This window comes from Ptychodera flava, unplaced genomic scaffold (assembly GCF_041260155.1).
Source record: "Ptychodera flava strain L36383 unplaced genomic scaffold, AS_Pfla_20210202 Scaffold_30__1_contigs__length_3116999_pilon, whole genome shotgun sequence".
Classification (NCBI taxonomy): domain Eukaryota; kingdom Metazoa; phylum Hemichordata; class Enteropneusta; family Ptychoderidae; genus Ptychodera; species Ptychodera flava.
The window spans coordinates 1,718,706-1,745,526 of record NW_027248352.1 but is presented as its reverse complement, the minus strand read 5'-3'; the positions used below and the strand labels follow the sequence as shown (position 1 = coordinate 1,745,526).

The following is a 26,821-nucleotide window of genomic DNA, read 5'->3' as shown; positions in this document are numbered from 1 at the left end:
TCTGTAGCCCCGAATTGATCATTCATCACGAGATTACTTTGGCAGGCGAAAAAAAGAGATGTCTAAATGTTGCCCTCGCGTTTTGTCCTATTATATTTTCCCTACTAGTGGTTGCACAGGCTTTCTCAGTTTAAGTCGATATTTTTACACGTGACGGGAAATGTCCATGGGATATTTTCATATTACTTCACGTGGTGTTCATTAATTAAAACACTAGTGACTCAACACTGCGTAAAGAGTGATGAAAATATATCTCTCTCCTGTCTGTGAATAGTTTTAATATTTGTCTGGGCTGACCTCGCCCAACCTCTGAGGCGAGGCACCTCGACTTTGCCTTTTGACGTGTCGGAGATTTGAAAGTTGAGGAAACTGAAAACCTTAAACCTTAAAACGAAAACAATCATCAGCGACAGTTCTTCAATATAGCTAATTCCTTATATTGGTTGTGTATATAAAAATGTATCCCTAGTTACTAATAAAACAGGTATTTTAATGCTTGTTTCTCACTGACTGTGAACCGCGGATATTGGTAACATATTTTCGCCAGAATTCGAAGCCATCCTAAACCATTTGAGTGAAAAGGTTGTGATGTTAGTTTCACAGGCAGGTAAATTCTGTGTCCGACGATGGCACGACTCAATCACACGACTATGAACAAACAAAAGAGACATTCCTGCCTAGAGGGAGCAAGATTAAAAACAAGTATTGTATGAAGTTATTAGAGAGAAGCCTTTTGTCGCTCGCTCACAGAGCACGATCCGCTCTTTTGTTTGTCTGGATTTCACTTGTATTTGAAGAGAGAGAGAGAGAGAGAGAGAGAGAGAGAGAGAGAGAGAGAGAGAGAGAGAGAGACGAGACAGACAGACAGACAGACAGACAGACAGACAGACAGACAGACAAACAGACAGACAGACAGACAGACAGACAGACAGACAGACAGCTGATATAAAAGATGCGTCATTGTACAACATCACAGCAAAGTGTTACTGACGAAACTGTAACCTTGTATGACACTAGACGCTGACATTTTATCGACTTGGCGTCATGAAGTAAGCGGGGGGAAACTATAGACGAAATAAACACACTCTAACAGCATGCTAATGTCAAGCTTGCAATGTCATATTGTTGCAGAACAAGTGTCCTTAGGGCAAAGAGAGGTCATTTGATCATATCGTACAAACACTGTACAAACACTGTGTTGCGTTATTAGCATTGCTCAGAAGTTATGCGCATCCTGTTGCAATAAAATGTTCCGATCAATATTTAGATGAAACCTGCACACAGTGTGAAGGCGGTTTTACCATACATACAAAGTGGTCATACTAGTAAACCAACAAACAGCATGTTAATATTTTGAGTCAGAAAACATGTGATATACATGGTAATGTAGCAGGGAAAACCTGGGATAACAATGTTTTATTAACGTGTTAGTGTTTTGCAAAATTTGAAGTCTCTCTGTGTATTGCGGATCGGGCTGAAATATCTATTTTTCTCCATATCGACAACACGCTGAGACGGCAATTTTTTAAGATGCCTATACAACAATGGCTTTCACTTTGAGTTTTCCCTCTTGAAGAAAATAATAGAGATTTACCATCCCAACAAAATGTCTGAGTGACCATTCTCCGATACCTTGTGCAAAAAACCAAAACACTCTGCCACTGAAATATCGCTTGTCAACATTTTTCTCGAACAGCATATGTTACCTGCTCCGAGATTTGCGTTTATAGTATCCAGACGATTTCCATTCATTTGCAAGTTGCACAAATGCGCATGTGCTAAGTCCACTACACCTCAAGTGAAACGTCCGAGTGATTGTGAAGTTTTGACTACTATTGCTTTTAACCAGGCAGTGATTTACTAGAAGCAGTTCTGACCAGTGTTACAAACACTTCCCTAGGCATCACAGTCAAGTTCTTAAATCGGGAACCACGCATCGAAACATTTGACGAAAATCTGTAAGTAAATTGTCTTAAAGTAAAAATAGAGTATTTGTTGTGTTGTTACACCATTGGCCGGAAGTGAATCACTAATTGGCCAATACTGGTAACCTTGCCATGGCTTTACATGTTTGCCTGGCCTTAGTTTCTTTTTTTCCGCTGGGCAAATGTAATACACATTTTAACCGAAAAATTGTACGAAGAACGAAACTGACAATCATGAATGAATGAATCAATCAATCATTCAATTAATCGATAGATCAATCGATCGATCAATCGATTGCATTGTTATTTCTGTATGATACATCGTAAAATGTATATATTTTGGAATTTTATTTCATTGCACATACAGAAAACAATAGTAAGCCGCATTGATGAACATTCAAAAGTCCTCTTGTAGGCAATCTGTAGTAACACTTGACAGGTGATAATGCATCAAGAAATTTAAAAATGTTACAAGAGGATATCATTAACACAGATGCCGTCTTACAACTGAAACAAGGTGATATCTCAAATAATTAATTTCACCAATTGCTAGTGGGGAACGTTTTTCGACATTTACTTTGGTCCTGCACCTGCAAACTTTTTTTCAGAACTGGCAGCAATTACGCTTTCACGCAAAATATCTTCAGTGATGTTAGCGGTGTAATGAATCGTCTGCAAAAAAGACATTTCGATGGTCTAAACAGTGATATATCATTCAGGTTAGCAAACAGTGATTGTCGTACATTACTATGACTTGAATGGTGTTTACAAAATACAGCAGTGATTCATTGAGTGCTCGTTTTATTTGCAAAGTTCAAAAAGTCTGTATGATACTTGTCATTGGAAGTAAACAGTAGGTGTTTCTGAAACAATTATCTGATTTTTGATGTAACTTACTCAACCATTTAATGTGGTTGGAAAGGCTAGAGCGTCAGTTATAAATTTCAACAAAACTATTAAAATATAAAGGTAGTCAACATTCTCTGTTGAATAAAAAAACTAGACTTTGGGCACAAAGGCATTGCAGAGTTATAGGCTGTTAAAACTTCTGAAAACTGACCAAATAAGAAGAAGTTGGGAAGTCCTTAGTGTATTAACTATGGTAGAGGTCCCCTAGCTTTTAATAAAATGTTTGAAAAGGGAAAGTCATTATTTGCTGTTTTACAGGAAAGTTTGACAAGGCGGTGCTGGCATTCAGAGTGAGTGACTGCTATTGTAAATGCATTTTTAGATTCTTTGAGTGTCAAAGAGGTGTCAAAAGTGAGATGAACCAAAAACAACTGCTCTATGACTTCAAAAGAGGGGTGCAAATATGGCTTGTTTTCAACATTTTTGACAGAATAACAGTTTTCCTACATAATTGTATACCAATTTAATCCAACTTTGAATGAGACATGGACATGGAATTTTTACAGCTTATTAAAAAGGTTACAGATAAGATTTACAAGGCACAATTTTCCTGTATTTGAAGTACTTTTTGAAAAATCACATTTTGAAATTTGAAAGATTTTTAATAATTTTTTGATATATAACCCATGTAAAATCATAAAAACAAATTTTATTTTACAAATCCTGCCGTACAAATCTTACAATAAATAGTGTCAACATATTTATAACTAATTTGGTAAGATTAATACTATCCAATTATTATTAAATTCAAATATGTAAAAAAATATGAAAAATTAAATTTTAATATTTACTGGTGTCATATTTCAAAATCATGGCTGCAAATATACAATTTTTATATTCTATGGAGAAAATATTATTTAAGGGAGTTATCCTGAAAATTTGAACTAAATATCTTGATTCTAACACTTGAAACTTGACATTAACTCTGAGAAAATAATTGGTGCAAAATAGCCTTTCCAGCCACCTTAAGAGGCACTCCGACTTGGTAACATTTTTAAAACACATTTTTTTAATGCCAACGTGTCGATATTTGACATGGCGACTGCGCGCGGATCGAGGAGATATCGATAAAAACATGTCCTCAAAAAGTTAAAGTTGGAATACCGGTGGCCCACCTGAATTCAGCCTCCGAACATAGAACGTTCGGCACTGGGGCCATTGTCAACTAAGCTATGGAGTACGAGTCTACGCTGACGCTGCTGTACGCCACAGCACTACCACTCGCGTCGGTGAGCGGTCATGTCCCATGAAGAAAGCCGAGTCCTACTGACTCGGCGAAAAAACGAAAACAAAGTTTGCTGATTCCACCAGAATTCGCATAGGTGACTAGCACAGATAGGTGCGGTTGATACATAGTATGCATAGTGGCCGCCCGCGTTGTATGCGCGCATACCACACGCAGCACGGCCGCTATGTATCGAACCACGCGTAACTGTGTGGCAGACGACAAAATGTAGTCATCAGAGGCAACTAATATTTTACACATTACTTTGCGGAAGGTATGTGTAGACCGAGAGACCACCTGCCATTTGTTTCATACACGAACGTGAACGCCGTGTTCCCCACTCACGCGACAGACGACTAGGAATGCTTGACAACTTGCTAATGACGTATTGATATTGTTCCTAGTTCAAAAGTTTAAACGCGGAATCATTAGGGAATCTTGCAAAGAATAATGAATTTTGGCTTGAGCATATGATAAGTATAATATTCCCTAATATTTTTCTTCGTTCAGCTCGACAATACGAGTGATGTAATGACCGTGTCACCACGAGTCGAAGACAAATGATGACACGGTCATTACATCACTCGTATTTTCCTTCGCAGAACGATGATAAATATTCGGGAACAGTATCTAAATATCTGCAAAATAATCACGCAAAGCACGTCTACCTTGCTAGAGAAAAGTAAAACATGTGATGGCTCAGGCTCCTTGCCCTACTTTGCTTTTTCGTGACACAATGGCGTCTTTTGTATCAGGCGATTTTTTTGCCGCCCACAGAATACCTATAGAATCATTCACCTCAGTTGCCCTGGAGTTCAACTATGGTGAATCAACACAGCGTAGAGAGTGGTGCAAAAGCTCTTTTTACTGTCTGTGAATAGCTTGGCAACTTCACTGACCTTTCTTGACCTTAACGACAGAAGCATTTTATTTTAGGAGAGTCCCGGTCAGCCTTTAGCGAAAGGTCTACTAAACACATGTCGATAGCCGATAAATAATAGTGCACGGTGCGACTATCTTGGCAGGTGAACAAAAAAGAACACTAGCCCTGGCACTTTGACTACTTATTGTTATTGGGTACCCGTATCAGTCATGTGCAGGCGTTCTCGATGTCAGTCGATCTGTTGTCGCACAGTGAATGCTTGAGTCATCGTTTCGTCTTGGTTACCATGGTGTTCAACAATCAAAACACTGGTAGATAAACACAGTAAAGTGAGTGGTGCAAAAGTCCTTTCTACTGCCTGTGAATGGTTTTACATCTTGTCTGATCTCGCCACCCATTAAAGGCCAGGACCCCAAACTTTTCTTTTAAGTTTGTTGAAGCTTTGATAGCGGTCTCTGAGACTGTGACCAATTGTTATAAAATCCATAGGCATTTAAAACCAATAACAATGAGGACATAGACTACATTAATTCAATGTATTAGCCCATCTGAAGTACGTGCTGGCAACGTGCCATATGAAGGCTAGTGGTACTATAGGTTATAACGTTGATAAGTAGACGGGCTTAAAGATAAAATGGTGGTAATATTCGAGCGAGCCACATCAATCGACCGTGAACATGAGACAATTTAGTAATCGATTACGAGATAGTCAAGCTTTTATTCCCAGGAGTAATTTTCCGGAAAAATATTGCACCCATGCTGCTTTCAAAGGCAACAATTGATTGATTAATTGATTGATTGATTGACAGGTGATAAAAGTGTAACATTCTGATATCCTGCTACAACATTAAGATCAATGACACACTTCATACAAAAACATATCTTTTCTATGAGGGCTCATTTTGAAATTTTTGACATTGTCAAGTAAAGGTTGTTAAGGAAGTACAACTGCTAGAGGCTGTCAGTAATTCAAAGACACGCATTGACAAACGAAAACCGTTTCGCTAAGCAAGTTCAATGGAGGGTCTTTGCCTGTATTTCGTCTCCAAAGTCATACTATCTTTATATGTTCAAGTAGCGCCGGGGAAACCATTTCTGTACTTCGAAGGTTTTGCAATCAAAAATGTTCTGTCAGCATTTGAATTTTCAGCAAACAACCTGCTTCAGTAATTTGTCGTCCTTCCTTGGAGAAGCCCAGACAGGATTTCTGCCTACGACTTTCACACCTCAAAATGCTCGTTTTAATCATTCGTTTTATTCCAACGCAATGTCATGGCCGTATTCTTGTTATTTGGAGATGGGCAGCTTCATATTTAAAAACAGATTTCAGTTTTTAACTTGTACACTGTATGAGATGGCTTTCTTGTGTCTTACGAATTAACACTTTCTATCTGATGTGAACATGTTTTGTCACTTTTGGCGTTTATACACGGCACACGGTACACGCCAGCTGCTTTTGTTCAGTAAGTACACTGTTGCCCCCGAGGCCCTTCGGTACATACAAATATGTTGTACCTATGCCAGCGTTGAACGGCCTTAACCATATAAATCTCTTAATAATATGGTATTTATAACTTAAATGAAATGAAAGCTCGTGCTTTTATCTTTCTCTGTTAGCAGATACTGAGTACTCCGGGCGGCAGTCATATTATACACATCAATATCCGCAAAATAATTATGCATAGCACGACTACCTTGATCGACAAAATGTAAAACATTTGGCTATGGCTCCTTGCCCTATTTTTGCATTAAGTAATTTTGTGACGCACTGGCTCCCTTTATATCAGGCGATTTCTTGCCGCATACTGAATACCCTTAGTATTGTTCGTCTTAGTTGCCCTGGTGTTCAACAATAAAAACAACGCTGAATCAACACTGCATAGTACGGTGGCTTAATGAGGCCATAGGTGTATTTTTTATTTCATACATGCCATTATTTCATACCTGTAATTTTTATCTCATGCCTGTAATTTTTTCATGCCTGTAGTTTTTCTTCATACCTGTAATTTTTTCATGCCTGTAGTTTTTCTTCATACCTGTAATATTTTCATACCTGTAATATTTATTTCATGCCTGTAGTTTTGTTATACTTGTAATTTTTATTTCATGCCTGTAATTTTTTCGTACCTGTAATTTTTATTTGCTGCCCGTAAGTTTTTTATGCTTGTCTTTTTTTATGCCTGTAATTTATTTATTCATGCCTGTATTTGTTTTTAGTTTTGTGACCTTTGAACCCACTGATTGCCTCGTTCATCCTTGGTTATAAATGCTGACCTTTAGCTCAAACTTTGGCATTCTTGAAACCAGCAATTATCTCTATCTAAATGCACTACTCAAACACACTCGGAGTCTGTTCACTTTATGCCTGGAATGGAAAAGTTGCTGAAATGGGGATGATTACGACAGCTCATGATATAGGTCTTGTGGCAGCCATCGACTACGTAGCATGATGTGGAAAGCAAGCGTTGTCAGCGTTAGGTGAATAAAACGTCGATTCTGGAGGCAACTGAGTAGAGTATGTAAATAGGGATGTTTGTTGGGTTCAACAATGCCAATTATAGGTATGAAAAATTACTGGTATAAAAAAATACAGGCATGAAAAAAAAAATTACAGGTATGAAAAATTACTGGTATAAAAAAATACAGGCATGAAGTAAAATAATTACAGGTATGAAAACATTACACTTGTGGCCTCATTAAGCTACCGTAGCTTAGCGGGTAGTGCAAAAGCTCGTTTTACTGTGTGTGAATAGTTTGGCAACTTGCCTGACCTTGCATGACCTTTCACGTTAGAAGACTTTTAAATTTAGGAGAGGCTGAGTCATTCTTGAGCGCCAGGTCTACTAAATACATGTCGATAGCCCGTAAATAATAGTACACGGCACAACTATCTTGGCAGGTGAACAAAAAAAGTTTTGCAGCCCTGGCACTTTGACTTCTTATTGTTATTGTGGTACTCGTATCAGTGATACACAGGCGTTCTCGATGTCAGTCGATCTGTTGTCGTACAGTGAATGCTTGAGTCATCGTTTCGTCTCGGTTGCCATGGTGTTCAACAAACAAAACACTGGTAGATAAACATAGTAAAGTGAATGGTACAAAGTCATTTCTATACTGTCTGTGAATGGTTTTACAACTTGTCTGACCTCGCCAACCTTTAAGGCAGGACCCCAACATTTTCTTTGAAGTTTGTTGAAGCTTTGATGGCAGTCTCTGAGACTGTGACCAATTGTTATAAAATCCGTAGGCATTTAAAACCAAAAACAATGAGGACATCACATCCGAAATGTATTCGGGGGATGTGGGTTCGAGTCCCACATGGGTCACTTTTCATTTCATTTACTTCATTTCAAAATTTAAAACTCGTAAAGTGAGGAGAGTCCCAATTTTAACCCCCCAAAAATATGCTTCTCTGGCTTTGCATCATGCGTATGTTTGATCCGCATTACCAAAATATCAACTCCTAAGTTGATGACGTCTGTGCAAGTCACGGTCCCTGTTGAATCCATATAATTCTTAGGCAGAAAGATAAGGTGATGAATTTAACCCGAACTCACCATACACGCACATGAAATGAAGAGCCCTATCTAAGTGACAGGACAGACCACAGATCCATTAGCTCAGTTGGTAGTGCATCCGAAATGTATTCGGAGGATGTGGGTTCGAGTCCAACATGTGTCACTTTTCATTTCATGAGTAAGGCGAGTCACAATTTCAAACCCAGTGTATTAGCCTATCTAAAGTACGTGCTGGCAACGTGCCGTATTAAGGCTTGTTTCATATCGGTCATTAACCTCCAGGATCTGAGTTAACTAGTTCGACATTTCCATTGCCATTGTACGTATGCATCTTTACAATATCTGTTGCTTTCATCAAATAAAGAACTCTTTAGCCTTGGGTGGTAGATTCATGGGGGTCATCCAGTTTTTGACTTAAGTGAGATGGAAGTGAGGGTCACCATGGTTTTGAAATGCTCAATATTGGGGGGGGGGGGTCAGTGTGTTTTTGAATTTCCACGCAGGCTCATACTTGCCTAAAATACATTGTGCCAGCTACGAATTTCATTATGCAGTTGCAAAAAATTGCAACTGAATGATTTACTGTAAATCTAAGACAATCTTCAGATTTTCCTTATTGGAACATTTTTCGCTCAATTTGTCCACTGGCTACAAGGCTTTCGGTAATACCTGGACGGTCCGTCCGTCTGGATGCTTTTCTAGCAGATATCTTGACCGATTCCTGTCAGAGTCAGCACCTTAAAACACTATGTCATAGACATGCCCACGAATTGCTTTGCGGTGCGATACCATCAAATAAGGTTGCTTTGTTTTTATATATTGTTTATATCTAGAACCGCATCTACAATATTCCACTACCGAATGTTTTGAATTTGGCTTACCGATATGAGTCTATGCCCGACCTTGCCTCAGTGACCTTTAACACTGCAAGCAGTTTTATCTTAGAAGAGGCTGAGTTGGCCTTGACCGACTTGTATTCTAAATTAACATCGACAGTCCCTACGTAATTGGACATGGAACGACTACCTTTGCAGATAAACGAAAATGATGTCAGTTTATCTTTTGATGCACCATCCTTTCGTCTCGGTTGTCATGATGTTCAACAACCAAAACACTGGTAGATAAAAACAGTGAAGTAAATGGTGCAACAGTCATTTCTACTGTCTTTGAATGGTTTTACATTTTTGTCTCACCCTACGTAACCTTGACGCATGGACCCATAAATTGTATTTTTGGTATTTTGAAATTTTGATGGCATTCATAGAGACTGACCGATTGTTATAAAATCCGTAGCATCTAAAATCAAAAACTACTTAGACATCGACTACAATATTTGCATATTTGAAGTACGTGCAAGCAGCTTGCCGTATGAACAGTAGCCAATTAGTTATCTCCATAAGATGTATGCGTTTTGAAAGATTGTGTTTATTTCATCTAGTAAAGGACTTGTCTGCAATTTTCTAATAAAAATAGAACTCACTGTCTGTTTCTTACTTGACTTTGTTAGCAGATATTGGCAGCACATTAGTTCGAGGTTAGCCGTCTTATATCGATGTGGTTCGAATGTGAATTAGTCGTCCAGGGGGACTTATAGGTTTGATCATGTCCATGCGTGCGTCCGTGTGTGCGTCCGTTCACGCAGATATCTCAGAGATGCATGAAGCGATTTCATTCAAACTTGGTACAAGGATTACTTCATATGTCATACAGATGCACGTCGATTTGTTTTGTGATACGATCCAATATGGCCGCCAGGCGGCCATTTTATTACGATTTTTTCATGTACAGAGCCATAACTCAGACATGTTTCAACCGATTTTATTCAACGTTAGTACAAGGACATTGACCACTTTCATAGATATGCACGTTGATTTGTTTTGTGATACGATCCAATATGGCCGCCAGGCGGCCATTTTATTACGATTTTTTCATGTACAGAGCCATAACTCAGACATGTTTCAACCGATTTCATTCAAAGTTGGTACAAGGACATTGACCAATGTCATAGATATGCACGTCAATTTGTTTTGTGATACAATCCAATATGGCTGCTGTGTGGCCATTTTGTTACGATTTTTTCATATACAGAGGCATAACTCGGGCATATCTCAACCGATTTTATTCAAAGTTGGTACAAGGACATTGACCTATGTCATACATATGTACGTCGATTTGTTATGTGATATGATCCAATATGGCCGCTAGGCAGTCATTTTATTACGATGTTTTCATGTACAGAGCCATAACTCAGACATGTTTCAACCGATTTTATTCAAAGTTGGTACAAGGAGATTGACTAATGTCAACATATGCATGTCAATTTGTTATGTGATACGATCCAATATGGCTGCCTTGCGGCCATTTTGTTACGATGTTTTCATGTACAGAGCCATAATACTCTCAGGCTCTACTCATTTGTCTATAGGGTGGTGGCCTACATTGGTTTATATTTTTATCACCATGGAACTCATTCCTGGCCATTGAGCGCCATCTGTATCAAAGTATTTTTATCACAGACCTAATTAATGAAGAGGAGTCTATCCTGTCTGAGGACATGTAATCAAGTACCCATTAACAAGTGGGACTGTGTCATCAACGATGACTTGTTAAGTTTGTTTCACAGGTTTGGGAGCAGTCGGAGACTGTCTGCTAACAATCGAACCTTTCGATCACGAGATCATGAGTAACAAGAAATGCATTCTGGCAGGGTCAATGGAAACCCATTATTGTATTGAGTTCTTAGAGCCGACCCTGGTGTCACTCTCTTACAGAACAGAATCCGAACATAATGGATTTCTATAGCAGCAAATTCTAAAATGCAGAAGTGTTCAGAGGCGCTTTAATGGCTTACAGTTGTTTATTATTCTCTGCTTTTATCAACGGAGTGACTTGGAACGTGGCCAGGTGTAAAGGGGACAGAAAAGGAGCCAAAGTATACACTCTTACATCATGCTTGCAAAGTCATCTTGTTGGAATACAAGCATGTCAAGGGCAAAAAGATGTCATTTTAGAACGTCGTACTGGCGATATTTATCTTCCTCACACAATGCAATGTGTTGCGTGATCAACGTTGTTCTGGAGGATGACAAAAACAAGTATTGTATGGAATTATTTGGGCCGACCCTGCTGTCATTGTATTACAAAGCAGATCTGCTTGTTTGTGCATACATGGAGAGAGAGAAGAGAGAGAGAGAGAGAGAGAGAGAGAGAGAGAGAGAGAGAGAGAGAGAGAGAGAGGAGAGAGAGAGAGAGAGAGAGAGAGAGACATGACGGTCAAGTGCCTTTGGAGTATAGCACGAACCCTATACTCTACTGGAAACTTAGATCTCAATCAAATATATTTCTAAAGCATCAGATTCGAAAATGCAGAAGTGTTCAAGGAGCATTAAAGTGTTACAGTTGTTTAATATGCTTTATTTTAATCGGCCGAGTGAGCTGAGATTCGGCCAGCTGTGAACGAGACTGAAACCGGAGGCAAAGTAATCACACTAAGGTATGCTTGAAAAGTCATCATGTCGGAATACAAGTAAATCATGTGCACGGCAGAGAGGGGTAATTTGAGAACGTCATATCGTCGATACTTATCCTTCCCACACAACACATTTTGTTGCGTGATTAGCATCGGGCAAAATAATACTAGAGTCGAAATGTACATTCACTGTAATAACAATACACTAATATTCTTCCAATTGTCGTCTTGTCATAATAAAAGTGCCTTGGGCAAAAAGAAGTCATTCGAGAACATCGTACCGACCATACTTGTCCTCGCCACACAATACGTTGAACTTTAGCGTGATTTGCCTGGTTGGAGGTATACTGAAGTCCAGGAACAGAATAGATATTTATCCGACCATTGTTTAAACTTTGTACCGAAACAAACGCCCGTCGTCTGAGATATCTCTTGTTAACTTGTTAACTTTTGTTGTTGTTTTTTCTCGAACGGCATAGGTTTGCTACTTAGAGATTGGTGCTTACAGCAACAATTTAATTGTTCCGATGATTGCCATCCTCTTCTTGAATGCTTTGTAAGTTGCACAAATGCGCATGCGCTATGTCCGCTTCATCTCATATCAGCCTCAGATGTGATTGTAAAGTTTTAACTGCTATTGCTTTTAACCCATTGATTGACAACAAGTAGTTGTGAACGATGCGAGATACACTGCCTACGGCGTTACAGTTCAGCCCTTGAATTGGGAATGACACATCCAAACATATGACGAAATCAGTAAGTAATTCAATTAGAGCCTTGAGGTGAAAGAAGAGTACTTGTTGTGTTGTTACACGATTAGCCGGAAGTGAATCACCAATTGATCAACACTTTTAACCTGGGCATGGCTTTCCATGTATTCTTATCCCTTGTAAAAACTTTTCGATTCCAGAATGCGTTACAAATTAGAACAAAAAAGATCTAGCCTACCTGAAGGGAACTGCCAATAACCAATCGTTCGTATTATTGTGAAAATTGTACATTTTTAGCCATTTTACGTCTCTGGATATACCAGAAGCAATAAAATGGCGAATTCAGTTAACGCTCAAAAGTCCTCTTGTATTTGGCGATCGCATTCAGAAATTTTAAAATGTCACAAGAAGATCTCGTTAACACAAACGCGGTGGTGCAACTGAAACTAGGTAATATTACTATAAAATCACTTGAGCAGTTGCTAGTAGCGATCTTGTTCCACCTACGAACTATTTCAAAACTAACCTAAATTACGCTTTCACGAGCAAAATCTTCATCGGTGTTATCAGTGTAAGATAAATGGGATCTGCGCCTAGCTATCATTTTATAATGTACACTGTAGCATACACTTCCGTGCTATTAATTCAGATGTAGCTCGTCTTTACATTTAAATTTGTTTATGTGTTTGTTTGTTTGTTTGTTTGTTTGTTTGCTTGCCCTATGCCTGGCCTTGCAACACGCTCGTCAAAGTTTCCAACCAGATTGTTTCATGATAAGTTGATGAAATATTGAAAGTTGATGTTGCATTGCAATTGAAACGTTTGGAATCAGGCTTGCCAATTTATGTGAAGTCATTGACAAAACGCAAATGCTGCAAGTTGTGCGCATGTGCTCATAGTTGGATAGAAAATGAGTAGCTCAGGACAAAATAAGCGATGTTTTTTCTCAATGCTAACAAAGTAACTCTTCAAAGTCGCAGGTATCTGCAACTGAATACAATAAGTGCTTCAATCGAATGACGGCGTAACTCCATCGATGTATTTAAAAACTTCATTGATTAATCAAGCCATACTATAATCCATCACAATATTGTTTCAAGGTGTAAAGACAAATTGTAACACATTTTACAACACAGGGATTTTATTGTTAAATGAGAATGATAAAATGTGACTCTTTTTTATCCCTAAATGTACAATTAGGTGAAATAATAAATGGCTATGTAATGTGGTCGTTTCACAAACGCTGATTTCTTGAATGTCATTATGATCAAACCTGAGCATAATGAACTTTATTTCACGTTCGCATGGAGTCTGGTTAATGCCTCGCAAATATCCAATTCCAAATTTTAGATTGCTCCTGACCGCCAACATTTAATGTCCGTAAGGTGTAGCGATACATTTTCATTTGTATGGGGACAATTTTGAGTTACATTCGAATAAAATAGTGGATACCAACAGAAAAACAGACAGAGAGGCAAATACAACGGATGACAAGAAATTGTAGTTATTTCAGATTGAACTAAGACGAGCAAGTTTGCTGTTTAGAAATGCTAAGGAATTACTTAATGTGAGGCTATAAAATAGGCATCGTAGCATGCGATGGTCCGAGTTACCGGCAAGTTTTGAAGTGACTCACTATATCTCTCCATACCTCCAGCGATGCACTTTACCACACGTGTTAAATTACGTCAATAAAAAGGTTAGCCTTGAAAGCAACAAAACACAACCAGGAGTGGGTGGGTCAGAAACTAAGGAACAAAGAAAACGGATTGACAGCATATTTTCTAAATGCCGATGATGTCATATTGTCGGAATTGAAGTGCCTCTACGGCAAAGTGAAGGCATTTTTACATGTTCACGCATGGTAATTCATCCATGTATATTCATTTGCATGTTCAATCAGAGTCTGTTTCAGAAATACCTTTAGTGTGATAGTGGTTCGTTACATTTGTGGAGATATTCTGCCAGATTCTTGACAAAGAGGGTCCAATTTTAAATGAAATATGAGTTCTTCTTTAACCTAAAGACATGATCTGTTTTCCTTAAATTTTCAGTTGAAACAAGAACTGTCGCTGTCGTCAGCAGTCTGACCAGATCTTTAGCGCAGGCCATTTTTTGGCATGTGACCTTAAGAACGGGTTATAGGCATTCTATTGTTTGTACTGACCACCATACTTATCAAGCGATAGCAAGGTTTCTGTTGCAGCCGAGTGTAGGAATCATAACAGGTACGTAAATTTTTCTTTGTAGACAGTGGACGAGATGAAGAAATCTCCAATGCCCTTTTTTAGACTTTTGCGTCTCGCTTACAGGTGAATTGGCGTACTAAATTTCGACTTGAAAAAAGTATGTGCTGTTTGAAACCCTTTTCAAGAATTCTAAAAAGTCATTGACACAAGGCCGAACACGATTTTGTAAAAGTCGCTTTTATGACAATTCTTCTAAAGTGGGCTCAGTTGTAAATCTCACAGGCCTTAAAGTTACAGGGGCGATGACACTTGAAGGAACAACTTTCTTGGTCTTAAGTACTGCCCTCCTCACTCCTTCTCAGTGAAGGCACTGTAGAACAAAGAAATGAGTTCTTCTGACTTAGTCATCTGTGTTGGTTCCATTATGCTGAATGCTGTGCTCTGAACTGTTACTAAACGGTGAGCCATCTATGTATAGCTTGGTGTGCATGTGTTGTTGCCGACGTAAACATTTCTTGCTCTCCTAGTATGTTGATAAAGTGTAGGATTTATTCACAACAAAACCATCCTTTGGCTTTCTGGTCTCTTCATGCGGTTAAAGCTACGTTCGTGGTCATTTCACTGTTCTTTGGCATGGAATCGTCGGTACGGGAGATTTTTCGAAGGTCGAAAAAGTAATAGGTCATTTAAATCGCCAGTCCTGACGGAAAGTCAATGTTGGAAACATGTCTGTATGTCGCATGAGAATTATTGGAAGTTGTTGACTACTTGGACCCCAGTCATCTATCCGGGTCATTGAGATAGACATCTCAACTCGACCCCAACGTGTGTGTGTTATTTCAAATAGTTGGTGACACCATTCCTGACTATAAATTACAGCAGAAGTCAATTTAAGATATTCTAAACATTTAAGACTCCGAATACCTGTCCTCAGGGCCTACTCTACTTCTATTCTGCAAAACCGACGAGTAAAAGCATTGTTTTTTGTGCTACTGGTTTTTTGGACATGTTTGTCTAACCAATCTAGGATACACTATTTCTTATGCTGCATAACTGCACATGTAAGCACACATACATCTAGAATGACCTCTGCCATCTGACGAAGAATCACACTTTATGTTAGAGAAAACATCAGAGTTGGAATATTTGTGAAGGAAAATAAAAAAAATTAAAGCTGCAAGCAGCATAGCAGGGGCCCAAGCAATTCAGCTGTCATTGAGATATAAGAAAGTGCATACACTAATGGCGATATGAGTAAAATTACAGGTCAAAATGTGCATTGTTTTGGAGAAGAAGATATTTGAACTTCGTTCCCTGCATGGATATAATAGATTTTTGAAAAAACGCGATATGGCCACCACTTACGATTTGACGAATCCCAATGCCTTCGGCAAACATTCAAGTACTTACAATAATGACGGTATGAGTAAAGATTCACTTCATATGTTGCAATGGTGTTTTATGAATTTCTCTCGTTCTGATATTTGTTTTTTTGCAAAAATATAAGGACGCTAAACCACGAGACAGATCCACATACAATGCACAATGTAGAAAGTACACGCAATAATGACAAATATGAGTAAAATTTCAGTTCGAATAGTTGGTTGATTTGGAGAAAAAAATTAAATATTTTTCCATGGTTATCATAGTTTTTTCGAAAAAAGTTGCCACACTATGTGATCGATCAAATACGTATGATAATTTGGGTAAAATTTATGGTCAAATGGTATGCACGTGTTGGTTTTGGAGTAAAGGAATTTTTAATATTTCCTGTAGTTATCACCGGGTTTTTCTCAAATTTCAATACCGCCGCCAAACCACGTGACAGATCCAAATGCGTTTTGCAAACTTAATAGTACTGTCATTTGTGATGACATGAGTAAAACGTTGGATTTGGAGTTTACACTTTTTATATATTAGAATGAATTTTTCGAAAAGTCAAGTATGGTGGCTAAGGTCACATGACCGCTTATGATTTTATAGGGAAATCGGATAGCATGCTTGCTATACACCAAATTTCAAAATAAACCAGACCCCTAGGTCATTATAGCAGCAGCCATTTTTGAGTTTCATAAAATCCAATATAGCCGCCATGCCAAATGACTGATTACAAATTAGAGAGTTAGGTCCATCATCTCTCATATGCCCTAATCAGTGCACCAAGTTTGAGAAATATACATACAGTGTTTTTTGAGACATAGGAATGCATGATTTTTTGATGCCTTTAATATGTCAACATAGCTGAAACATTTACATTTTACGATATTTATTGTTAACAAACATGTTTTAACTTTCATCACAATCACCAACGTACAGAAGATGCAGTGTTTACATTGGCCGTAGGGGTCGCTGGGAACTTTTGAGCTGAGTTCTGATGACAATCTCCCTTAATCTGGTGTTACCAGGAGCGATAATATGGCGAATTATCCAAACGCTCGAAAGTCATTTTGTATTTGGCAGTCTGTAGTTATACTTAGAACATAAATTGCATTCAGAATTTTAAAATCATAATGTTACAGGAAGACCTCGTTTGCACAAACGCGGTCGTGCAACTTAAACTTGGTAATATTATTAAAAATCAACTTTATCAGTTGCTACTAGCGATCTTGGGAATTTCGACAGTATATTTGTTCCTAAACCTGCGAACGATTTTCAAGGTGACCTGAATACGCTTTCACGCACAGAATCCCTATTAGTATTACCAGTGTAAGATGAGTCATCAGTGCGTCTAGCTGTCGGATCTTATAGTATGTAACAATCATTTCCAAGCTTTTAATTCAGAGATAACTTGTCTTTACAGTATGACATTTTGTTTGTTTGTTTGTTCGTTCGTTAGTTTGCCATATGCTCTGCCTGGAAAACATGTTAGATCTTAAAACTTGATAATTGATGGAATGTTTAAAGTTTAATTTGCGTTGAAAGATTTGGAATCAGGCTTGCCGATTCGTGTGAAGTCATTGATATAGCCGGTGTTGCAAGATGTACGCTGTGATCATATTTGGAGTGAAAATTAGTTCCATGGGGCAAAATAAGCAAGTTTTCTCAAATCCTCGCAAAGTAACTCGTCAACGTCACAAGAATTTGTAACTGGGTACAAAAAGTACATCCATGGAATACCTAGCGCAACTCCATTGATGTATTCAATAACTTTCTTGATTAGTCAAGCCATACTATATAGTCTAACACGATATTGTTTCAGGGTTGAAATGCAAACTGTTGCAGATTTTACGACACAGGGATTTTCTGAGATTGATAAAACTAACTACAGTATGAGTGGTAAATCAAAAGTTTGGATGTACAAACTTCAACATTTACTGTGCTACACGTAGTTGATCGTACATTATGTTGCGAGGCGTCCGCAAAATAGCGACAAAGGAGTCACTACATTGCTTGTCTTTATAATTTTCTCTGAAAACACGTATCATCTGAATGTAATAATTACGCTTATACAAGGAGAAGTGTGAACTTGAATGACAGCCGTTCTCTAGCCGCCAAAGGTGTAAAACTGTATGAGGAAACATTTCATTTTGTTCGCAATTCAACTGTTAATATTGTTTAATAAAAGCACAAGCTTTATTCACGCGAATATTTCGGAAATATTAGTGATTTGGTGACAATTTATTATCGTCGTTTGTATTGCCACACAACGTCTCAACCAAAACAAAACCAGAGCACGATTGAGTGGTATCAATTAATATTACACAGGGTAACATGATTTCTAAAATCAATGCCGAGTAAAATGCTTAATTGACGATAATTACATTTAATGCTCTCATAATGAAATCGTCCGAAGAATATGCTAATGAGTGAATTATATGCAAACATACTGACATGAATAATGATAAAGTAAGGTTAAGGTAATATGCACCTCGAAAGTGAAAGACTTAAACTTTTGCTCAAACTTTCCTCAGTGAAACTTTCAACCATTCTCTTACCAAATCAAGAATAAAAATCAGGGGTCACTGTGCAAACTTTTGTACTAGAGAGACAAATAACTTGTGATATCTCGATATTTGAAATCCAAAATGACCGCCACCCCTGTGTTAATTCTATGAGAAAAAATAAATTTTCGATTTTCAAAAAACTAAGACGGTGAAAATTTTCTTTCGCCAAGAGCTTCAAAATGAGCCCCACAAGTGTAGGTCAGAAGAAAATTGATAAAATTTGAAGGCCTGAATTTCTGTCCCGAGGTGCGTTCTACCTTAAGGTGAAATTGATATGTCACAGACATAACATTCGAGTTTTAGTCTAACAATTAAATGTGAACTTTTCTAACATCAGCCTACTTATCATGATTAAAGTAAACTTCACTGGAAAGTAATCCTATGAAGTTTATTTTAGAAAATTACAATTGACTAATACACCCAAACGCGCATTTTACAGATTACAATTTCTATCCCTTGTCAGAAATCGAAATATATATCAATGCGTGCTACGTTATTGTCCATTTGAACGAGGGATCAAGGTTTACCGATCGGAAAGAATGAATAATAGACCAGGTGAGTAAGAAACTAAGTTACAAGCTGTTTGGACACTTTAAAGAGTATTTCCATGCAAATTGAACTTTGGAACCTTAAATTTAATTTTCCTTTTTACAAACAGACTAGATAAGTCCATTAGTGCAATGCAGAAAAATCAGTATTATTGATTTATCAATTTGTCCTAATTTAGAGCTATGCAAGTGGTATGATTATAATGTATGCTATTCTTCAAAATATATGCAGGCTGCGGATTATACTTACCTATAGATATAAATTTTATCAGAATAAGACAACCAAGTTTATAAAGTCAATATTTTAGTTCATAACATGACATGCGATAATGTCAATTCATAGTAAAACATTACCAGGTCCATGAGGCTATTGTTAACAATATTATATTAGACTATCTTTAACCACTACCAGTAAATAGTGGTACGCATAATATTTATGTAGAATGTGGTCACATTTTACGATCATTTCATGCAACCAGCTATTTCTATAATGCCATGATCTTGCCCTCTTACAGGAATTGACAGTACGTTTTTGCTGATAGCGAAGAGATGGAAGCCTGAAGACTGTTGTGATTCCACTACATTTGTAAACCAACAGTTCGCTATGGAACTACAAAAGTCTGGATTTGGCGTCTTGTCGACTGTCCTTGAAGCAACCGATGAAGATGTCACTGACGCACAAATGCAAAACATTACTTTGATCTTGCCAAAACCGAAATCCAGGTCATACAAAATAGAAAAAAGTGATTGGTTAATGTACCCTGATAGATATTACAGAGGATTAAAGAAACATGTAAATGTTTCGTTTATAGTAGGCCATGTCAATGAGAAAGGTTATGATACTGTTGAGGAAGCTTGTATTATAAGAGATAGATACTTTGAACAAGCAGCACTAGTCATCTTCATTCACCATATATCTGATGCAAAAAACTTCGGTCGTAACAATGTGATAGGAGAACGAGACATATTACAGTTTGCAAAAGAGTCAGTCCTAGTTCTTGTCGTAGGGCATAGTTTGCATAGCTATTATTTGGGGCGGCTTGAGAAACCCACAATCCTGTATTTACCAGCTCCTGATGAAATATATCTGGCCTCAAATGTAAGACCTCTACCTGTAGATGCGAACATTGAGATTCTGTCGGTGGTGAATTCGTCAAATAAAAAAGCATTACAGTATTGTAACCATATAGCTCAAGCCATGGGCAAAGTAACCTCTAATTTCTCAACGATGCATCAAAAGTGTCCAATATGGAAAGTGTGTTACAAGAACGAAGAAGACGTAGGCAGATTTGACAGAGACCTATTCCATAAGTGCAAAGCAGTAGAAAATCTTAAGAAAGTGGATTACTATTACGATGGTGATATGAACAATCTACTCACTATTTTCATGCAAAGTACTCTGCTCATCGACACAAGTGAAGATGTATTTTCAATCACAGGTCTCAATGCTATTGCCGCAGGGCTACCGGTACTCTTCAAGGAAAATTCTAGTATTGCGAATTTTCTAAAGTCAGATTGTTTTCTGGAATTGCACTCTGGGGATATATTGGTTCAGCTAGCAGTGAACGAGACATTCGACGTAGCTGCCGGAAAATGGGCAGAAGTTGTAACGAAGTGTCTCGTCGATGGAGATAGTAAACTCCTACGTGCTTCCGTATTGAAAGAGGGTTTATTAAAGTCGATGAAAGAGGGGTCAATAAAAAAATCTCACCAAGAGATACTCACTTGGCTAAGAATGAAGATAGAAAAGAGTGTCACCGACTGTTTGAACTGATTTTGCATTTAAGTATGTTTCCTGAAGTTTCAAGGTGTTATCTTCATTCACAAGTATTTTATCAGAAGGAATACCGTTATGATAAAACCCCTAAATATCACAGTCCTGTGTTAAACAATTCTTAGACTGATATGCGGGCAGAGTTTTCAAAGTATTTCCAGTTTAAGAAATTCGCTGAAGATCAATCTTTGAAAAATTGAAGGAGTTTAAAGAATTTGCATTCAAACTATGTATTCATGATAACATTTTCGCATGAAACAGCAAATATCATAACAGCACATTCACGAGGAGGGCACACATGATAAAATTTGTTATTATGTCCTTGTCATATTAATGATTAATAGCGATGGCATTTCCTATTAACCAAAATAGCTATGTGGAGCAATGTAAATCTATTTCAGGCTTCCATTACTCACACGCAGGATAAGTCAGTATTAGGCACTTAGATGCAGCAACAAATTTGATTACATGTTTGATATATATGTTTGCCTTTCGTGAAATCAGCCTCATATGGCAAAATTGCTGGTTTCGTCACTTCTAGGCGTTCTACTTTGTTTCGGGTAAAAGTCAAGCTGGAGTCTGCAGAGTGTGCTGGTATTATGGGGCTATCATTTCTGACCTATCGCAATCCACATGTGCTTTGACGTAATTTAATTTTAGGAGTATATTCAAAGGAAGACAAGTCATGAAATAAAAAAAAATATTTCCATTTGAAAATTAATAGATCGGCGAAGTTTCTCTTTTGAATCTGCATTCCAGATTAATGCTCGGAAACTCCTTGTTATAAATGTCGCATGTTGCCGGGTACGGTGTAGCTCCATGTTTGTGTAGTCATACCTGAGCAGACACGAAAAGGCTGCAAGATAGAATGATGGTACTGCGAGTTTCAAAATATAAAAGAACACCATATGAACACCATGCATGTGCAAACAGTGGGATAAAATCAACTATGAGAAGTGTAATCTCACTGATTGTAGGACTTGGACATACAAGCTGCCACAACAGCCTTCCAAAATAAATAGCATGGTCGTGTGAACAAGGTAGCGAAGGTCCCCAATGTTGGAACTGCGATCGATCAGCATAATCTACTGGTTAGACAAGCAGCCTTTTAGGGTTAAATACTTTCATTGTTGTTTAGCCGGGCACGTCTCCGGTAGCGACATGCGTCCTCGGCCATTGTTGTAGCAGTGTGTTGTTTCAGTATGAGCCAAGGTTGGGCTGTTTAAATCGACCTTTACGCATGTTTCCATTGTTTTCTGGTTCGCTTTTGTGACACTCGCGAACGTTTTTGAAAGTACTAAGCGCGAACGCTGTCTTTGGTCTAATCAACGTGCGTGCCAATGCAACGAACCGATACCGACCGAGTTGAGGCAGCATAGGGTTCATGATGGCGCATATGCACTATACCGCGAAGAATACACACAGTCTCTGTATGTTTATCAAAGACACCGTGGATGTAATCCGGGAGAGTTAAGACAAAGGAAAATAATGGCATGCGGAGTAGATGATAATTTGCCATTTTAGTATTATTTCAGGGATTTCCCGGTACTATGTGACCCAAACCTTTTCAATAAAACAAAAACCAGGTGTCAGGGGTTCGAAATTTGAAATTAAAAAATGCTAAAATTGATATTTGAACATGAGTCTCTGCGTTAATTTTAGTGTTATTGATAATGCTCCTGCTCCTCGTCGTTTATTTTTAACAATTATATAACCAAGTATAATACAACACCCAGTCTGCTATTTTTGTTTTATTTATAGTCTGCTATTTATCTCACATCACCAAGCGATGAGAATTGAATCAATCTAGTACACTCTCTCCGGTTTTTGCGTGTCAAAAATGGCTTCAACAAGAACATCAGTGTATGACGTTATTGTGACTGTGACTTGCTCTACAAATTTTACAATATTCCACATTTCGTAGGGTTGTTCGTAGGGTTATTTTTGACTATGTATTCCTGCGTAGATGGCTTTTGTCACATTTTAATTGTGTAGATAGTCACTGTTATCTTTGTTAGGTCTCAATGTTCCTCGTTTGAGGGCCAGAAAAAGAAACCTATTTACATACTTCATATGGAGTCGATGTTACAAAGGAGAGGGTTCATTTAGCGCATTTCCCGCTTATTTAATTCGCTTAACTGCTATGTTAAAAATTTTATCTTTTGCGATTCGCTATAACTTTACAAAACAAATGTCTGATATTGTGGTTTATTTTCATGGAACATATATAATTGTAGATAGGTGGTTGCATTTGGGGTGCAGGAAAATGTTGACCACTGAAATGTATCTTAACATTGTGTGCGTATGTAATGAATATATCTTTAGCTATGTAAATAAATGGCTCTGCCAATTGGTATTACAATTTGTATGTATGCATTTTTTCAGAATTGCGTTATGATTAGTGTTTGTTATTGAAGTAAAGTATCCAAGTATGTTCTTGTACTTGAGTTCAGGGTAAACTTTCCTGTACTGTCAATCGCTCAGGCATTTGGCAACTGAAAGTATGGCGGCGACAATGAAAGCATTGACTGGAAGCCTTTCTCCTATAAACTAAATTTTTATGCTGCATATTAAACACCTATTATCTGGCCATGAGCGCTTTAACGCACGTTTAGTACCCTGGGGGCCGTATATTACAAGAAACACGCCGCTATTCCCAAAGGCCGTACTTTATAGGTGTTTCATAACATGTCACTCGCCTATATTGTTTTTGTGGATTTTGATGTGTTTTGATATTATGTACTGCAACGATCCATTTTGGCGAAAGTTTACTTGGCGATTTCTCCACATCGGTAACTGTGGTGTTAATTTCTTCACAAAATATCCTCAGCATATCTAGCAACATCCTTTGTTGCACTTGAATCTTTGACGTTGATAAGCTGTTCAGGCTCCCACTCCGTTGTTTAGAGAGAGGCTCGTGCCTCATCAATAGCGATCGTCACGATCTGTGCACCTGCCAATATTCCAAAGCTGCAGACGACACTACGCGTATGATCACGTGACCGGGCACTTTTCCAAATTTTGACAAAAACTTTCTCTAGCTATCTCTCTGGGAAAAAGTCTTTCAAAACTACCCTCTGACGTCACTTTTGTCGATCAAGTGGGTACCTAACGTATCCATTTACTCGTCACATGATGTATTATCGCGAATGGCATCACACAATGAGCATGAATAAAAAGAAAAATAACACGGTTCTAAATCAGTATTTTTCCCCCTGTAGATACTGTTACTGGATTCAATTTGATGCTTTAGGATATTAGCTGCAACACGAAGATGAATCACGATAGTGGTGACTTTGGAAAACAAAGAAATAGTGAGTTTGAGGAGTTTTTCTTTCGAATACCTTTTTCTTTATTGATCTTAGTATATATATATATATATATATATATATATATATATATATATATATATATATATATATATATAACCACAATATATAAATATTACTAGTTTTATATTGAAAAGAAATATTAACAGTTTGGCCCAAAGACTGCGATGTATAGTGCATCAATATTTTCGCTTAAATTGCAAAATCTATCTTTTTGTTTACGTTTGCACTTGTAACCATTCTTTTCTAGTCAAGTACACTTATATAAATTATCCAACGTCTATAAATGCACAGATATTGCTAGTTTTACATTGGAAAAAATTTACTTAGTTTTGTCATGGACTACCTTGTATAGTTGATCCGCAGTTTCAGTGTAATTCCACAACCTAACTACTTATACACATGCACTTTTTAACTCCAACCTCAAGATAAGTACATTTGCATAAATTATCAAAAGTATGTAAGGATACTGATATAGCTTTGCTTTGTAGGGGAAAATTGTTAATAGTTTGCCGAATAGACTATCTTCATTATGATTTTATATTTATGGACGAAACACTATATTGGACACATCTTTGCTTCATAGTTACGCAAAAGGACCCTTCCCAAAAGGCGTGCGTAAAATGTTATGACCCTTCGACCCAAACCCCCTCCCCACCTGTTATTTCTATCAAGTACCTAACAACAAGAAATCTTGGTACTTGCGGCTTCTTTCGTCATGGTGAAGTTCTGATTTCTCAGTGCAATATTTCTCTCAGTACCAACTTAATAGCTTTGTGCTGAAATGCTGCTTACTTCATGGCTTGTAACGCAGGCTTACGATGCAATTTAATATGGTAGGAAAAGTAAAAATTCGTTTTAACAGTTAAAAATGATTTCATGTTCATTTAAAAAATGCTAGCAGCTAAAAGGCATAGGATTACCAATCTATCGAAAGAGTCAACCTTTGGTTTTTTTTGGGTATAATTAGTATGACGGGAGAGCGGTAAAATAAACATATGAATATTAATAGAAGTGGCTATTTGTGACTCTCGGCTATATATGACAGTCACATCTGGCCACGTCTAGATCTGTGTGGAGGAAAAGCTGTTATGTAGTTTCGGGCTATGTGCCGGCACACTTTGTTTTTCCTTTTTATTTCATTAAATAACGAGAGGAAACCAAAGTTATATCATTTTCATCTTTCAGAGCACATCTACGTTTACTCACAAATAAAAGAGATACGATATTCATCTGGCTGCCAACATACTATTCTAAACAAGGAGAATATCGGGCAAAATATCTTCGATGATTGCAACATTTCGTTGGATGAAAAGTATGGCAGGAGGGTAGCAAGACGGTGGTCGGGTAACCAGTTGGTAGTAGAAATGGAATGTAAAGAGCTAGGAGAGTTGGATAATCTGTGGAATGACATGGCAAATGGTGAATTGACTAGACTTATGCAAAGTCAAATAGTTACACGCGAAGTCTTGTCAAAACTGGATGTCAAAGAGATTACCCTGGAGACATACATTAAGAAGTGGGAATATTCTCGATGTTGGAAGGACATTACGTACAATCTATCAGGTGTGTTATCACTGTGAGCAGTATTTTGTTCACCTTAAATAAAGTCCAATATAGAAAATGTAAATTCGTTTGTGTTTGCTTGCATGTGAGACCTATATCACAGGATCGACTACTGGAAGATTGGATATTTGGATGATTGATATTTGGTATCTTTTAAGTTCGCTTTCTTGGAAAGATATGTCGATATTAAAGGAATGGCCAGACCAAAAGGCATAGAATGACACTGACTTCATATCCGATAAGTAGTAACTGCTTAACAAACATTTAATTGTGAAAATACTTAAAAGTTACTGATAGAAAAGTGAGTAAATTAAAAAATCATGGCACAGAGTAACTTTGACGTCTAAAACATTTGTCGTGTCTCGAATTAGTTAGATACTTTTCTGGACCTTAAGCTTATAATCAACATATGGTAGTGAAAAGACGATGCAATTTTTCCCTCTGAATTGTATGTCGGTTAAAATAATATTCTTAACTACGCTTATGTACATTCTTTCATTTCTCTCAAAGACACGAGCTCTAACACTTCTTCAGAAGATCGAAGCGATCTGGACTATCAACAGGAGGTTGGGCAAAATCCAAACAAAATCATCATTGACACTCTTTCAATGAATGAGCCAGAAGATCAACAAAAAGACATGCAAAATCAAAAAGACTCGTCCTTTGAGACTATTTTAGAAAAAACACGTATACCCGAAGATCGAGTACAGGTTGAACCAAGTCCTAAATACGACGAAAACAAAGAGGTCAGTGTCAGTTACGGTATTGTGCCTTTAAAAATTGAAAGACTTTTAACTTTTGCTTTACTTTTTATATGGAAATGTTAAAGGGC

The 26,821-nt window shown here is 37.6% G+C and overlaps 1 protein-coding gene and 1 long non-coding RNA gene across 2 annotated transcripts; both read left to right on the top strand.

The window, feature by feature from the left end:
• Nucleotides 1–1,804: 1,804 nt before the first annotated feature.
• On the top strand, nucleotides 1,805–25,983 carry LOC139127303 (uncharacterized). The gene is made up of 3 exons (XR_011550970.1): nucleotides 1,805–1,958; nucleotides 24,316–24,408; nucleotides 25,612–25,983. It is a non-coding gene; the product is annotated as an uncharacterized lncRNA (long non-coding RNA).
• On the top strand, nucleotides 14,597–21,094 carry LOC139127245 (uncharacterized). The gene is made up of 3 exons (XM_070693157.1): nucleotides 14,597–14,867; nucleotides 19,236–19,327; nucleotides 19,836–21,094. Exons 2-3 carry the CDS (start codon nucleotides 19,312–19,314, stop codon nucleotides 21,092–21,094), a joined length of 1,275 nt encoding a protein of 424 aa, XP_070549258.1. The 5' UTR covers nucleotides 14,597–14,867; nucleotides 19,236–19,311.
• Nucleotides 25,984–26,821: the final 838 nt, after the last annotated feature.